The sequence below is a fragment of the Taudactylus pleione genome, unplaced genomic scaffold (assembly GCF_031769625.1).
Source record: "Taudactylus pleione unplaced genomic scaffold, aTauple2 ptg000518l, whole genome shotgun sequence".
Lineage (NCBI taxonomy): Eukaryota > Metazoa > Chordata > Amphibia > Anura > Myobatrachidae > Taudactylus > Taudactylus pleione.
In genome coordinates, this window is record NW_028284920.1 from 11,513,143 (window position 1) to 11,529,805 (window position 16,663).

Consider the following 16,663-nt stretch of genomic DNA (forward strand, 5'->3'; position numbering starts at 1 on the left):
ATAAGGTTCAAGTGTGTGAGTTCCACATAATGAGTGAAATGTTGTTTGATTTGAGTGTAATGGGATAGCCATTAACCCAACATTCCCTGAATGGTATGGTAGATGACTGCATACCCAACAATCAGTTAACCTTATTGTTTTCCCTATCAACTCATGATAGGTGTCCAGTAAAGAAGTGTCAGTTTGTATAGATGTACTGTCTTTACACCATTGTACACACTTTGTTTCTGGATTTAGACCACAATATTCACATATACACCTTGGAATTGGGGACAACCCACACTTTTTTCCTTCCATTATGGCTCTTCTTCTCCGATATTTTGCCAGATACCAGGTTGCAGCATTTAAATTTTTAATTACCTGTATTTTCTTTTCAACCATTTTAAGAATTTTTAACTCTGTCTTTGGACCATCCTCTGATCCATACCTATACCTGGGAGAATCAGTATTAAAAGAAGTGTGTGTCTTTTATGATGGTTCCTACCCCGTCCCCTATAATCATGGATTTTAAAACAGGAGTGGAGTCTACCATCATGACCCCAGCAGTACCCCTAGGATAACTCTCCACACCGTCCTCGTCGGTCACCAATGCTTGACAGCCCCTATGCAAAAATAAAAAATGTAAAAATGCAACAAAAATAATTGTCCCAATCAATGAATACACAGAGACTTGATCACCGATAGCCATCTTTCTTTTTCTTTGTCCACAACCCGCACAAGCAACACGAAGGATATTTGCCGATTCCGTGAACCTTATCTTGGTTTGAACTATGACTTTATTCAGGCCCATCACAAAATAACTTTATTAAATTCAAACCACAGTCAATGTCTTTATCTGCATCCCCTTTTGCTGTAACTGGCCTCACCGCTGGGTCGGAAACCTTCTTGCAGTGTGCCGCATGAATCCAATTATCCTTTTCAGTCACTCTTAGCGACGTCGAGTTTGTTAGCAGAACCTGGAACAGGCCTTGCCACCGATCTACGAGACAACCAGAACGCAAGAAATTTCTCACCATTACATAGTCTCCAGGCTGGACATCATGACAAGGTCCCTCTGGGAGTCCTTTCATAAGCTTTCCTTGCTTTTCTTGCAACATCTTCAGATGCTGTGAGAATTGTATAACATAGTCCGTAGTTAAATCATGTGACAATGAAAAGTCTACTGCTGGACTTACAATCATGTTAGGCAGTTTTCCAAAAAGTATCTCATAAGGTGACAAGTTAAGTGGCCGTTTTGGAGTGGTGCAGATGCTATACAAAACCAGAGATAAAGCCTCCACCCAATTCATGGCAGTCTCCACACCCATCTTAGCTAATTTATTTTTAATAGTCATGTTAACTCGGTCAATTCATCCTGACGCCTGAGGTCGATACGGCGTATGCAAGCTACTTTTTATACCCATATATTGACACATTGCTTGAAATACCTTCCCTGTAAAATGTGTACCTCTGTCACTTTCAATAACAAATGGTATACCATATCTAGACACAAATTCCTGTACCAATTTCTTTGCTGTGAATGACGCAGTACATGAAACAGCGGGAAATGCTTCTACCCAACCTGAAAACATATCGGTTATTGTTAAGACATACTGAAAATTTCTTACTTTAGGCATTTGAATAAAATCAATCTGTAATCTTTGAAATGGAGAAGTGGAGGGAGGAATGTGTGATGGTTCTGTGGGAATCGATTTTCCAGGAATCATCCTTTTGCAGATGAGACATGAGCGAGCCTTACCCTCTGCGTAAGATGAAAATCCAGGTGCACACCAGTAGCTCCCAATAATTTTACACATTCCCTCTCATCGGGCCATCCCATGGGCAGCTTTCGCCAGCGCTGGAAGGAGGGACCTAGGAGCCACCGGTCTACCCTTACCATCCCTCCACAGACCATCACCCTCTTGCACACATCCCTTCATCCTCCACGTGGCAAGTTCCTGTGCAGTGCATACCTTCTGCGCTTCTATTAGCTTTTGCTGATCTATAGTCTGAAAAATATAAATTTTTACAGTGGTGTGATTCACGACAGCTGCCATTCTGGCGGTTTCATCCGCCCTCTTGTTATTCTACAATATTAATATACCTGAATTTATTACTGACCCATCTAGTTGATGCAATTTATACATATGCTACTACATCAATTTATTCCAAGGGATATATGTACTCTGTATACATACTTATTACATTTACTATAGATTATTAATGTTTGATTTTTTATCTTTTCCATTTATTAGTTCATACTATACTATAATTTTGTCTAGTGCATGGCTATTTCAGTCCTATCACTACCATAGGTGGATATATTTTGTTTATAGTAATACTGTAGTAGCATATTTTCAACAGGTTTATGACTAAAATTAATAGAATTAGTCATTAGTAAATTTTATTTCTATTTCACCTTTTTTATTCATAAGAAATTATGATATGTCTTGAGCAAGAAATTCTCTCACACAAATTGGCTCATATTATTGAGCCACTGCATAACTAATAATTGAGTGACTGCTCATAGTTTTTACTACATAACATAAAAGTTAAGTTTTAAATATTTCATATGCACATGTATTAAAAAAACAACACAGTGAAGGTAGTCTCTAGATTAAAGTGTGCCCCCAAAAAGAGTCTTTCTTTTTCTTCTCTTTTGAAAAATATATATACATCAGTTGTATGGACTCGGGGAGTACCACTAAGGGGCCAAATTAGCACACTTATGATTCATATATAAGGTGATATACTTGGTTCAATATTATTATAATTCAATTATACAGTTAGCATATATATTTTCTGATTCGTAGGCATTGTAATGAGCCTGTCTCCTGTGCGGATTGTCTGAACAAACCCCGTCCCTTCTATACAAGACTTTTTAACTCTATGGATGTAAATTACTAAATATTCCAAGTACTGTGCTAATATATAAATAATACATTCATGGCTAGGGAAGGACAACTACATAATTATTTTTTTTAAAATAGAGGACCTCATATTTTAGGTAATATATGAAAATACCTCATTGCATTGCAAGTTTTACAGTCTAAGTTGGTGGCCAGTAAGTCAAGAAAACTATGCAATGTAAAAAACTGGCAATGAGTCTACAATAACTTGTACTTGTAGTACCTTTACTGTATCCTGCTATCTTGATCTATTAGTGGAGACTCTTGGAATTCCCATTGGGTGTTCAGCCTAACTGGTAACTAGCTTCTGTGCTGAGGTATATTAATGTATACCTTGTCCTAGACTCTTGCTCTTCCATGTTTATTTCAGCATACCTTGGTAGATGTTGATGTGTGCACTATCTTGTTGATGGAAGTTGCATCATGCCAAGCATTCTGCAGCAGGAACTTTGTCTGGGGCCATCTTTATGTGTGACAGATATGAGTAAAGGTACATCATCAGCTTCTTAGTCTAATGGGGAGATGTATCAAACCTTCTAAGAGGACAGATGGAGAAGTTGCCCATAGCAACTAATCATCTTCTATAGGCAACTTCTCTACTTGCCCTCTTTAAAAAGACTAATACATCTTCCCCAAATGTGTATTAAACCATACACAACTTTATAGAAGATTTTCCAGTGCTTCAATGCATATCCATTTGCAGAGATGCTTGTGTATCATATGCCTGCAAACACTTTCAGTGATTGCGGTGAGATACAAAATATGTGGGTCCCAGGGACCCTCCACTTTAAAAAAATGGGGTCTTACCTGACCATTTATGGGTCCCATCATAATTTATGCTTTCGAGCTCCCCATATTTCTCTCAGACCTCCCCTAACCCCTTACAAATTATGCCACACAGCCATGCCCGGCCTTTACAAATTATGCCGCACATTAATGCCCTTTACACATTATGCCACACAGCAGTGCCCGGTCTTAACACATTTTGCCACACAGCCATGCCTGGTTTTTAAACATTATGCCGCACATTAGTGCTCGGTCTTTACACATTATGCCATGCAGTAATAGCCCTTACAAATGATGTCACACAGTCATGCCCAGCCTTTACACGTTATGCCGCACATTAATGCCCTTTACACATTATGCTGCACATTAATGCCCTTTAGTCCCTTTATGCATTGCCCCAAGCAGTAGTCCCCCTATGCATTGCCCCCAGCAGTAGTCCCCCTATGCATTGCCCCCAGTAGTAGTCCACCTATGCATTGCCCCCAGTAGTAGTCCCCCCCTCTGCATTGCCCCCTGTAGTAGTCCTCCCATATGCATTGCCCCCAGTAGTTAACCCCCTATGCATTGCCCCCATTAGTCCCCCTATGCATTTCCCTAGTAGTAATCCCCCTATGCATTTGCCCCAGTAGTAAACCTCCCCTATGCAGTGTCCCCAGTAGTAATCCCCCCCCTATGCAGTGCCCCCAGCAGTAGTTTACCCTCTATGCATTGCCCCCAGTAGTTTATCCACTTTGCATTGCCACCAGTATTGGCCCACCTATTTGCTCTTTAGTGACCTGGGCCTAATCCCCAGGTCACTTACACCTTCAATTGGGCCTAATGCTACCTATGTAGCCCAGGCCTTGTGCCCACCTATATACCCACAAGCCTGCCTGAATTTATCCCAAGGGTCTAGTGCCCAACAACCCTGGTGGTCTAGGGAGGGGTTAAATAACGGTGGCCCAAGGCCGCCTACCCGTATGGTGGAAGAGGCTGCAGGGGGAACTTCAATAGCTCTTTTACTTTCCTCCTCCGCAGTCCTCTTCACCAGGTACCCGCTGTGGTGGCTTACCTGGCACTGGGAACAAACACACTGTCCCAGCGCCGGGCACGGATGCTGTGCCGATGCTGAGATCACACTTGATCCCAGCACGGCTTTCCACAGCAGCAGCCAATGAGAGTCTATCTGACTCTCATTGGCTGCTCTAACAGACAGCGCTGTGTCTTTATCAGGGGGACGCGCTGTGCTGCAGCCAGTTGTCAGGGATTTGCCACAGCACATCGCGTCTCCGGGTCCCCGGCTTCTTTAAATAAGTGAGTCCCCAGTGCCCAATAGTGGGTAAAATACGTGCTATAACGTGTATTTTTGAACACTGCACTTTGTTGGAGATTCCTATGTGTTTGTACTATTTATCTGTACATTTTTAACCAAAGTTCCTGCAGTTCTCTGGCTTATCTGCATACCTTTGTAGCCATTTGCAATTATGATCTCTCTGATACCTGTTCTTCTCCATTTGCTGTGTGATAATAAACATGGTTATATTTTAATAACCTTGTACTCAATACACTGTAGAAAATTTTTTATGTAATTGGTGACACCTCTTAGATTATAGTTATTTTGGCAATGCCACAATGCTTATTATACAACTCAATATAATTATACAACTCAATATAACTCAATAAGCACTTCTGTTTTATTTCTATCATAATCTGCTTAACAGAGCTATGTACCATGTATACACTATTTATGTAATATGTTGGGGGCTAATAAATGTGAAAAAAAATCTGTATTTATTAACTTCTTTTAGATTTTTGTTTAGAGTTGATTAATTTTTATGATGCATATTGAGATAAAATACAAAATAAGCATTTTAAAGTGTGTAACTGTGAAATAAAGAGCTCAATGCACACAAATTAGAAGTGTTACTTTATTATTATTATTATCATTATTAGTAGTAGTAGTAGTAGTAGTAGTAGTAGTATTATTATTATTAATAATAATAACAATATATTGTGAAAATCCACTTTTATTTGTACAATGCTGTGATAATATAACTCAATAAGCACTTCTGTTCTGCTGGTGACAGACTGCTGTTACAAGGCCTCTGTGCTCCGGTAAAGTAGACTTTTTTTGAGTACACTCTCACATTGGAAAAATCTCTAGTGTATGCTTCTTTTCCAAGACTTCTACTTGCTACTTCAAGCAATCAGTAAGTGACAAGCTTATATTATAGAAATTATATAGAGGGTAAGATCTACTTTGATTGTACTTCATTAGCACCACAAACAGGAAAAATAAATATAATAAAAGTCAATAGAAACAAATAGGATTACAGCATATGTACTATTCAATTAATCTAATAACATTTACACAATAAACTTAAAATACACTACAGAGATAACACAATTTACAGCAAGTTACCAGAAATTAGTGGATAGCAATATATATATATATATATATTTATGGCATATTAATTAGCAAACTGGTTTAGACTGAAAAGAACTAGTGACATATGAAAAACAAAAATACACATGAAAAGGCAAAGTGATTCAAACAAGAATTTATATTTTATTTTTAGGAACATGAACACTTGAGAAAGCTGTATTGATAAAAAAGACGAAAATATATAAAAAATGTGTTAAGCAGTTTAAAAATTAAATTTTTTTAATATACTGTATATAAGATATATATAAGAAGTATATATAAAAAAGTATGAAAATGTAAACAGAAAAATGTTGAAACATGAAAAATAGACAACTAAAATAAATACAACTATAAATAAAAAGTTAAAAATAAATAATAATTGAAATAAAACTAAAGAGAATTAAAAAAAAAATAAAGGAAAGATAAAAAATAATAAACACAAACTAAAAAGACGCATGTTAAAATGTTTTTCATTAAATCTCACCACATCAACTAGATTTATATAATTATTTAAATTTAATGGCTTAAGAGTTTTTAACTGAAGTTCTTGAATAAATGGATATCAAGAGATGGCTTAATTCCATCCATTCCCCAAAGGCATGATGCACTGGGAGAATCCTTTGCCAGGCTCCAATGGGGCAGATTAAACTCTCAACACAACACCAGGAGTTAGTGGTATGTTCCACCATTCACCTAGCAAAAAAGGGTGGTAGGTTGGACAGCCTTAAACTGAGTGGCATACAGAATACTCTAGCTCAAGCCCAACTGACTGTGGACCATTGCTTTTTCCATACTCACAGTACCTTCACTACTGGGGACCATTTTATTACACTGTCTCACTTCAACAATGCACTAAGGAGTCTAGGCTATCATGTCACTAGACAGGAGACTAACTGTATCTTTTTTTGCATATTTTCACTAAAACATTAAAGCTTCAGCAGGAAGTATGTGGTAACATCACTGAGTCTCAAAACTAGCCTACTGCTCTGATGTTTTTCACCAAATGTTTCTGGAAATGAACCATACATGACCACTTTTCCTCTTTTATAATATTGCTGTCTGCTGTTTAATAAATAGCAAGTTAACAGAAGTAATCAGTTATTACTGATTTTTAGTACAACTAAATATCATATAGAAGGAACTAATTAAACATATCCATTTGCCCCTCACTTCAATTAATCTAATAACATTTACGCAATAAACTTAAAATACACTACAGAGATAACACAATTTACAGCAAGTTACCAGAAATTAGTCGATAGCAATATATATATATTTTTATGGCATAATGAAAAATGGGTATCAGATGAGTGAATACATGTCAGTGCAAAAAAATTTTTAAGATGGTCAGAAAACTAACAGTTATTAAACTATATTTTGTAACAATTTATATTTGATACATATGTATCTAATATATGTTCTTAATGAAAGCAGTTTAAAATTTTGTAAGACTCACCAAAGCCTGTTTCACATCTTTATTTTTTAGGCTGTAAATAAAAGGATTTAAAATTGGTACACAAACAACGTACACAAGTGCAAAGAATTTGTCCCATTGAGAAGAATAACTTGATGCTGGTTTCATGTGTAGACACATTATTGCCCCATAAAAAATAATAACACAGGTCAGGTGAGAAGAGCAGGTAGAAAATGTTTTAAGTTGTCCTTCTACAGATTTTATGCCGCATATTGTGCCAATTATATAAACATATGACACTACGATAAGTAAAAATGTCATAAAACCAAGAATTGCTCCTTCAACATAGCTTAACATTTCCACTTGGGAAGTGTCACTACAGGAAATCTTTAGCAATGGTGAAAAATCACAGAAGAAATGGTCAATATAATGAGATGAACAAAATGACATTTTAGCAACAATAATCACATGTCCAATAGTATCCAAAAACCCAACAACCCAAGCAGTTATTGTGAGCCCAGCACAATGTCTCAGACTCATAAGTATTATGTGATGAAGGGGGTGACAGATGGCCACGTACCGGTCATATGCCATAGCTGCAAGTAAGATCACCTCAGTGCAAACCAGAGATGCAAAAATATACATCTGAGTCAAACATTCCAAAAATGATATTGTATTATCTTTGGTGAAGAGCACATATAACATTTTAGGCAGAATATTTGAAGTAGAAATAATGTCAATGAAAGAAAGATTCATTAAGAAAATGTACATTGGAGTGTGCAAGTTAGAATCAAACAGAATAACTGCAAAAATTGTGACGTTACCACAAATAATGATGAGATAAGCCAGCAGGAATATTACAAAAAGTGGATAGTGGAGCTCAGGAACGTCAGACAAGCCTTCAAATAAAAACCCTGATGCATTAAAATGGCTCTCTAATTTTGAGGCTAGATAGAAAGGAAAAATGGCATAATGGGATATTTTAATTTTTGGGGGGCTACTTAATAGAAGTAACATTCCCAAACAAATTATTAAACCATATAAAAATATACAGTAATCACACTGAGTTCTAAAGTGGTTAATAGTGAGTATTAAAACAGGGTCCAGATGAAAAAACATTGCAAATAAAGTTGCAAAAAAGGAACTGAGCAGAATGAAAAAGACAGTATTATGTAGTAAAATGTACACTGAACAGCCTAAAGCTGCCCCATACACCAGACCAACTTATATCCAACCATCCAACTAGTAGGTTGGTTGGAATGAAAATCTGGTAAGGTAGAGGTGCAAATGACAATCGGCAATCTGCTCCCAAACACCGGAAAACAGATGAAAATGATCATTCAGACAAGCTGGTTCAGTGTTTCATTTAAACAATTTGTTTTTTAAACAACAGTTTTTGTCCGTTTTCAAGGGTTTGGGAGCAGATTGCTAATTGTCATTGGCTTCCATAGGTTACCAGATTTTCATCCAACCAACCAACTAGTTGGATGGTTGGATGTAAGTTGGTCTAGTGTATGGTCAGCTTTAGTGTTGTATTTTTAATGGATGCAGCCGCACCATATTTTTGGTGGATTTTTATGCAGGTCTTAGTTGATTTACATAAACTGAGATAAAAAGTTATCCAGGTAGGCCCACATTTTGGCTTTTAATAAATTAGCTTTAATATGTTTTATAGCATGCAACTTAGATTTTCTCTCTATTAGTATCACATATTATATAGTAAAGGGCCATAAGGTATACGTTTCAAGTAAGCTTTATTTGCTTTCCAACTATAGAGCATAATCATATTGATTTGGAAAGAAATCAGCTAAAAAGGCAGCAAACTGTAAAAGTGAGTACTGAAGACAGAGTTAATAAGGTATAGGCCTTTATTACTTTTTCATATCTGAACCTATAAAAATGTATTTACATTCCAGTATATTTTTTGTCTTTTTTTCTACATCAGCTGCACTTATAATATTAATATTGCTAATTATAGTTTAGAAATGTTTGAAATAAAGCTGTGATGCATTTACCATACATTATAAAAGTCAGTGATGGTGCTAACATAAATTACATCAAAAAGAAGAATCTGCGTAGGCAGCCTAATGTGGAACTCACTCAAACGTTGCTGTTTTTATTTTGGCTCTAATGTTGCAACATTATTATTTTCTATTTCGAAATGAACAACTTAATTGCTGGACAATCCATTGTATGTCATTTGATTTCAGCCATTTATCAAGGAATGAATCAGTTGCATCACACAAAATGTTGTTTAGGATAAATAGATGTATAGCAAATAATTACAGTTTACTTTACACACTACAATATTAAATATGTGTTTTAAAAAGATAGCAAAACCCTATATATCATTCTAAAGCTCTGTTTACAATTCTATAGACACTTTTGACAATGATGTGATTTTGAATATTTGAAATTAACTTGTAATTAATTCCAAATAAAAAAATATATACACATCTGTTAATGCATGAAAAATACTACTGTAAATATGCACAGACAGAAATTAAAATGTATGCCTGTATATTTCATAGGGCACCAGTTATGATGAGAAACAGAATGTATTGTACATACCCATGTATGAGATCATCTAACCTGTTGTTACTCTGACTTGTAGGAAAGGAATAGTCTTCTTATATAAAGTGTATGAGAAGTTACTGACTATTGCTCCATCATATGAGAGGTGTTATGCTCCACAGGGACTATTCAGAACTTAGTAAAGTTTTCTAGTTTAACTTTTAAATTAAAGAAATTGTCAATAATTAAATAAACACAAATTCAGTACAAATGGCAAAATTCCAGTCATTTAAAAAAGACACATGGGTGGACAATAAAATGTGTCCTTATTAAAGCTGCACTCTTGCAAATGATCACCACTGATTTCAATATGTATGGAGCCTCAAATTTTATTTTGTTGTGTGATAGCTTGCGTAATTTAGCACGGTAGACGGGTCAGTGGTGCAGTGCCTAGTTAATATATATATAAGGCTCCACATGCAGCTTTTCAGATTTAAATTAAATAAATGGAGCTTTACTGTCAGCATTCAGGAACAAAAATAACAAACACCTAGCCCCCATTCGGGGCACTATCTCACTTCTGGAACCCTGACTATTATGGGCAGCTAGTCTGCAAATGTAACACAGTCTCTCAAAAGTCCCAGTCCTGTCTCTCACAGGTATAAAAGCGGCTTCCTGGCCTTCATACAAAGTCTCTTTTGTGGTCTTCCCTGCCTGGTTGCAGGTCTGGGCACTGGCTTCCGGCCTGGCTTGGCTGCCACAACATCACTTAAACACAGTCAGAGATTGGTGGTCTTCCCTGCCATTTGCAGGTCTGGACATTGGCCTCCTGGCCTCCACTGGACTCCAGGCACAGTGGACTCTATAGCTGCCTCAGTCCTCCTTACACTGATTCCACATGCAGCCTGACTGGTCTGCCTCTTTAGCCTCACCTGAGCTCTGTACACAAGATGTGTACTCACACGTCTTCTTTCTACCCTGTGTGGGCAGATCCCTCCAGCCCCATACATAATTCATGACTTACTAACTCCCCAAAATTCTTTTCATACTCAACTAGGTTGTTCATGAAAGAAATTCATATTATTAGTTTTATCCACATTAGAATAAAAAAGTCTCCTCATATAAATTGTTTACTTTGTTCTTAGTGAAAAAAATAAATACTGTGTTATAGATTTTATATTGTGGGTCACACTAAATACCACATGAAAGGGTATGGTCAAGACCATAAATAGGGATGGGCGAGTGGTGCAACCACCTTTGAGCAGGGCCAAGGGGGGGCATTGTTGCTTCCATGTGCAGGCCCGGAGACAGGGGGGTACAAGGGGTACACCCATGCCAGGCCCCAAGCTCATAAGGGGCCCCAAGTTTCAGAGGGCTCAGTGGCACAAACAGTATCTGCCGTGGTTCGTGGCTAATAGGAAACAATAAATTGACCGCCCGTATCCTCCCCACTAGTGGCCGCACCTGGCCAGCCCAGCCCGTGTATTCAATGAAAGCCCCACCCCCAAAATTAAAGCTGGCTGCTCCATCACCTGGTTCGTAGCTGTCACTTATTGCGGAATGGCGTCACTGCTCATGACGCTGCACCACCCCTTCTTGTCCCTGGAGTACTGCCGGTGAGATCCATCCATTGAGGAGAAACAGGACCACTGCCGGGCACACAGACATCACACTACTTCAAGCTGTGTTATGAACTGCAGCTCCTCTCCTCCACTGTCCTAGCGGCTGTTTGTGAGGGTAAGTGTAACTTCTACTACATGGTGTCTAATCTTTATTTAGAATCAATATTGACAGATGGTGAGTGCCCCCTTTTCTAATTTGACAAATACTGTAGCTCCAGCTACTATCTATCTGTGTACATATATATATATATATATATATATATATATATATATATATTACATTTAGGTCCAGCCTCCAGTTCAATATATGTATATGCATAAGTTGATATATATATATATATATATATATATATATATATATATATTATTATAACCTTCCACTTATGCATATATTGAACTGGAGACTGGACCTATATGTAATATATATATATATATATATATATATATAGTATATATATAGATAGATAGAGCTGTAGGAGGGATGTGTGGGTTGTGTGGAGGAGGGGTCGAGCGGGGCCCCCAGAGATATCTCTGTAACGGGCCCCAAGATTTCTGTTGCCAGCCCTGCCCATGTGACACCAGCATTTGGCTTGCAGTATGTTGGAATGGCACCCTGCAGCCTTGAGAGACACCTGGTGGCTCCTTTAGATGCTTCAGTCACTGCCAAAGAGCCAACCAGAGCATTGCTAAGCTCCTTCCTGGTTTCAGCAGCTCCATCCTCTCTTTGCGACAGCATGACATCACATGTTTGGAGACAAAGCCATAACAGGGTGGAATATGGCACTGTTACAGCACTGGGTATAGTTGTAAGGCAAAACATGAATTTCAATTTGCAGGAAAATATTTATTGAGAGGCATTACATCTATCTACTGACACTACTGCTAGCAAACTTGGATCTCTCAGACTAGGATTTAAAAATATATCTTTGGCTATGAGCTCTTTTGAACTATTACTGATCTATATTTGCATCTCTCTAATATTCTCAGTAACAATGGTCATAACTATTAAAATATATTGAAAATATTTCTCAATGATTAATTAAATTTCACTCAACTTCGTATTTATATATACAGTTTCATAGGATATGCACTGCAGTTTAAATGGGTTTACCCATGGAAATCTAGAGGGGGATATTCTGCTCTGTGGTATGCCATCAGAGGAACATGACAAGCATTGCTTGTGGGTTGTTTAGCATCAGCCAGTGGCATTTTTTGCACAAGTCAGGGGTTGTGTCTAGCACTATTTTTATGTCATGAGTCTGTGTTACCCCGAAGGGGTGATGAAAAAGATGGTGGGATACTGGTGTAATTTACCTCTGGAGTGAAGTCATCTTCTCACTTCTTCCTTCAGCTGCAACTCAGCTCAGACCAAGCTCTAGCAGAGAGGCAAGGGTTCCACAACCAAATGTAGACAAAGAGAGATTAAATGTAGGCATGTATTTTAATATTTTTGTTTGTAATGGCCCTAGAGGTATGTTAGTATGGGTAACTTTACTTACAGAGATACTGAAAATAGTTTCATTAGAATCAAACTATAATTCAGTTAAAATAGAAGCAGTACTTAAGATCTGCAGTGCAATATTCAGTACACCATAGTATGCAGTATATGAGTAGTTTGTTCCTGCATGATCGATCTAAAACAGTAAAACTGGATTCAATATTGCAATATTACATTCATATAAATTACACTTTACACTAAATATAACCTTACTAACTATAAACTGGTGGGTATCTCATAGACTCCTATGGATAGAATAAGACTGCTCATGATGTGACCATATACTAAAGACAAGGATATTCATGCTAATTTATTGAATACTATAATTACTGCTAAACATTTGGTGGCTTTATGGTCGGCCTTATAAAAAGTTTCATAACATTTTACTGAATTATATGTTTTAAATTATGAAACAATAGCTTTATTGTCATTAGCAAATTCACAATACATGAATTGCCATCGAAACACATATGAAAGTCATCTCCAATCATAAAAACAACAAAAACATTTAACCTAAAAGCCTCCAACTGAGTGCACTACTTGTTACTCAATCGATTTATAATGGTTGGAAAACAATATTTTTTTTAGTAATTTTACACAATATTGACCTATATCGTATATTTGATGGCAGCATATTGTATATGCCATAATTTGGAGGGGACTTATCAGTAAGTATTCCCTTAGCCTTCATTAAAATTCCATTCTCATAGATTTTTTTGAACACATGGCAACTTTAGCCTAATCATACTCCCACAGTACTGACCAACCTCTCCAAGGATCTTCACTCGGCAGTTGTGCAATTCCCACACCACACAGCAATGCCATAGATCAGGACACTCTCTACAATACAGCCAGAAACACTTACAACAGTCTCCCTACACATGCCTAATGCCTGCATTTTTCTCAGAAAAAATAACCACTGATGGGCCTTTTTCACCAAAGACTGACTGTGAAGAGACCATGACAAATCATTTGAAATGTTTATCCTAACAGTTTAACAGACTCCACAACCTCAACAATCAGGTTAAAACTACACATTTGAGAGGCTGCCTCCTAACTCTTTTAAAATCCACTATAATCTGTTTTGTTTTCCTCACATGGTTTTTACAGCTTCATTTCTCTAACCTAGAGACTTCTTTCATGTACTCTGTCTCGTCCTAATTTCTGATCAGGTCTATCATTGCATTATCAACAACACATTTCTTAGTTTGAACTAAACTAGAAAATGGAGCACAATCCTGAGTGAACAAATAGTACAGCAGGGGGCGTAACACACACCCCTGTTGAACTCCTATGCACATCACAATCTTGCTTGATGAATAATTACCCATTCTAAAAGACTGTGGCCTGTTTGTCAGAAAATCTAAAATCCATTTACTGTACATGTAAAACTATTTACAGTATGTCCAGATCTAACAACTTGGACATTAAGATAAGTGGGATAACAGTGTTAAATGCTAAACTGTAGTCGACAAATAGAATCTTTACAACATAATATTTTGTCTCCAAATGAGATGAGTGGGTTCAGATTAGTTCAGATTTTCCTGCCAAATTCTGATTTTTCCCGCCAAAAATCAGGTCTCAGAAAGAGGCAAAATGTAATCTTTCATGGACAAACATCATCATTCCAGGACTTTTGTCCAGGAATGATGGTGTTTGTCCAACAAAGATGACATTTTGCCTTTTTCTGAGACCTGATTTTTGGCAGGAAAAATCCGAATTTGGCCGGAAAATTCAAACTAATCCGAACCTGCCCATTACCTAATGGAAGCCAGTGAGAGCAGTAACATCTGTGGCCCTGTTTGCTCTACAAGCAAACTGAAATAAATCAAAAGCAGCAGATATACTAGATGTAATATGCCTAAGGCACCGAGTAACCTTACATGACCCTATTAATATTAGTCTTCAGCAAGCAAAATGCCACTCAGCAAGAAATAAACTGCCTAATGGCTGAGACAAGCAAGCAGCCTTAAAAGAGAGGGTGGGTACTTTACAAGATTCACTCTCATTTTAGGTGGGTGAAAACAGGTTGGAGAGTGGCCTTACAGGGTAGTTGTCTGTACCCAAGTGTATTTTTTCCAGACTACAATTAATAATACTTATTATTGTGTATAATTTTGGAAATGGAATCAATTTTTTTCAAACCAGCAGATTGCAAACTGCATTGCTAATTTTGCCTGGGATCCACATAAAAGGTGAAATATATAAAGTGGAAGTTTGTATAATTTACAAAAAAATACAACTGTTTAGACACTGGGCCCAGGCCCATCAAGAGCTGCGCCAGGCCCCGGTAAAAAGGGGGTGTGGCCATATCGCGGGAGGCGTGGCCAAGCCCCATTAGGTTAAAAAAACAAACAGTTTTTGCAGCACCACGAAGCGGCGCTGGTGAGGGGGGCGCAGTCAGCCCCCTCAGCCCAGCACATAACCAATGGGGGGTGCAATCAGCTTGATTGCTCCCCCCATGGGCATAGGAGACTGCTGTGGCTGCTTCTTAGCAGCCGCGAGCAGTCTCCAAGTTTAGGCCAGCACACAGCAGCATGTGCAGGGCTGCTGTGATGTAAGAGGGGGGGAGCGGTGCCAGAACTGGGTAATTTGTACCTGCTCCCCCCCTCTCAGCGCCCCTGACTGGGCCTGATTCAGAGTTGGGAATAGAGTAAGAAAGAGCAAGTAACTATGCATCTTGGTAAAACTATGCTGCACTGCAGGTGGAGGCAGATGTAAAATGTGCAGAGAGACTAAAGGTGCCTACACACTAGGTAATATTTTACACGATTCGCCCAATTTCAATGCATCAGAACAACAAATCGTGTAAAACATGTCCAAATTGTGAGTGTCCACTCACGATCACGATGACGATGCGCATACCTGCTGGATGTACATTGTATCTTCAGATCTTGCCTGCTGCAGGTAAGATTTGTCAATCTCGGACATGATGTGGTGCAGATTGTACATGTGTTTGCACTCACGATCTATCGCATGATCTATTGTCCATTCCGTCACTTGACTGACATATCCCTGTACACGTCCAGTCTCCATTTTGTGTAGCATCATGACTTGGATGAAGACGGACGCGATTCCTTCAGCACACCTGATCGCACGACCTGACCTGTTTTTTGCTGAGTATTTATGATGCTAGTGCTGCTGAGCAACAAAGTATATGCAAACACTGTCCACCAATGAATATGCCTGACCCACTGTCCACCAATGTGACCCACCCACTGACCACCTATGTGTATAATGCATCACCCACCCACTGACCACCTCTGTGTATAATGCATCACCCACCCACTGTGTGTAATGCATGACCCACCCACTGACCACCTATTTTTAATGTGTCTATATATTATATATTTAAATCATATTTTGAACGTAATAAAATTATTGAATGAATCTAAAAAATTATTGAAAAATTCAATTTGTAATAACATTAACCTTAACATTAAAACACCATAAGAACATAAACAAACCAAAAACAACTTTAAAATATTAAAGACATTAGAGGAATTGGAGGAATGGGTGGAATATAGTCGTCAATAC

At 37.9% G+C, this 16,663-nt stretch overlaps 1 protein-coding gene across 1 annotated transcript; it reads right to left on the reverse strand.

The window, feature by feature from the left end:
* Positions 1–776: 776 nt before the first annotated feature.
* Positions 777–16,174, reverse strand: LOC148501496 (olfactory receptor 5AR1-like). Its single transcript, XM_088450432.1, has 6 exons — positions 15,992–16,174; positions 13,190–13,262; positions 7,535–8,439; positions 1,877–1,988; positions 1,448–1,561; positions 777–979 (listed from the first exon to the last, which is right to left on the reverse strand). The coding sequence occupies exons 1-6, from the start codon at positions 16,172–16,174 to the stop codon at positions 777–779; spliced, it is 1,590 nt and encodes a 529-aa protein (XP_088306558.1).
* Positions 16,175–16,663: the final 489 nt, after the last annotated feature.

Coding starts and splice junctions, on each gene's coding strand:
- LOC148501496 (XM_088450432.1), bottom strand. CDS start 16,174: ATGCTACACAAAATGGAGACTGGACGTGTACAGGGATATGTCAGTCAA. Junction 8,440..13,189: donor TATTGCACTGCAGATCTTAA/GTACTGCTTCTA, acceptor CTTTCTATCTAG/CCTCAAAATTAGAGAGCCAT. Junction 1,562..1,876: donor TGATGGTCTGTGGAGGGATG/GTAAGGGTAGAC, acceptor ATATGTTTTCAG/GTTGGGTAGAAGCATTTCCC.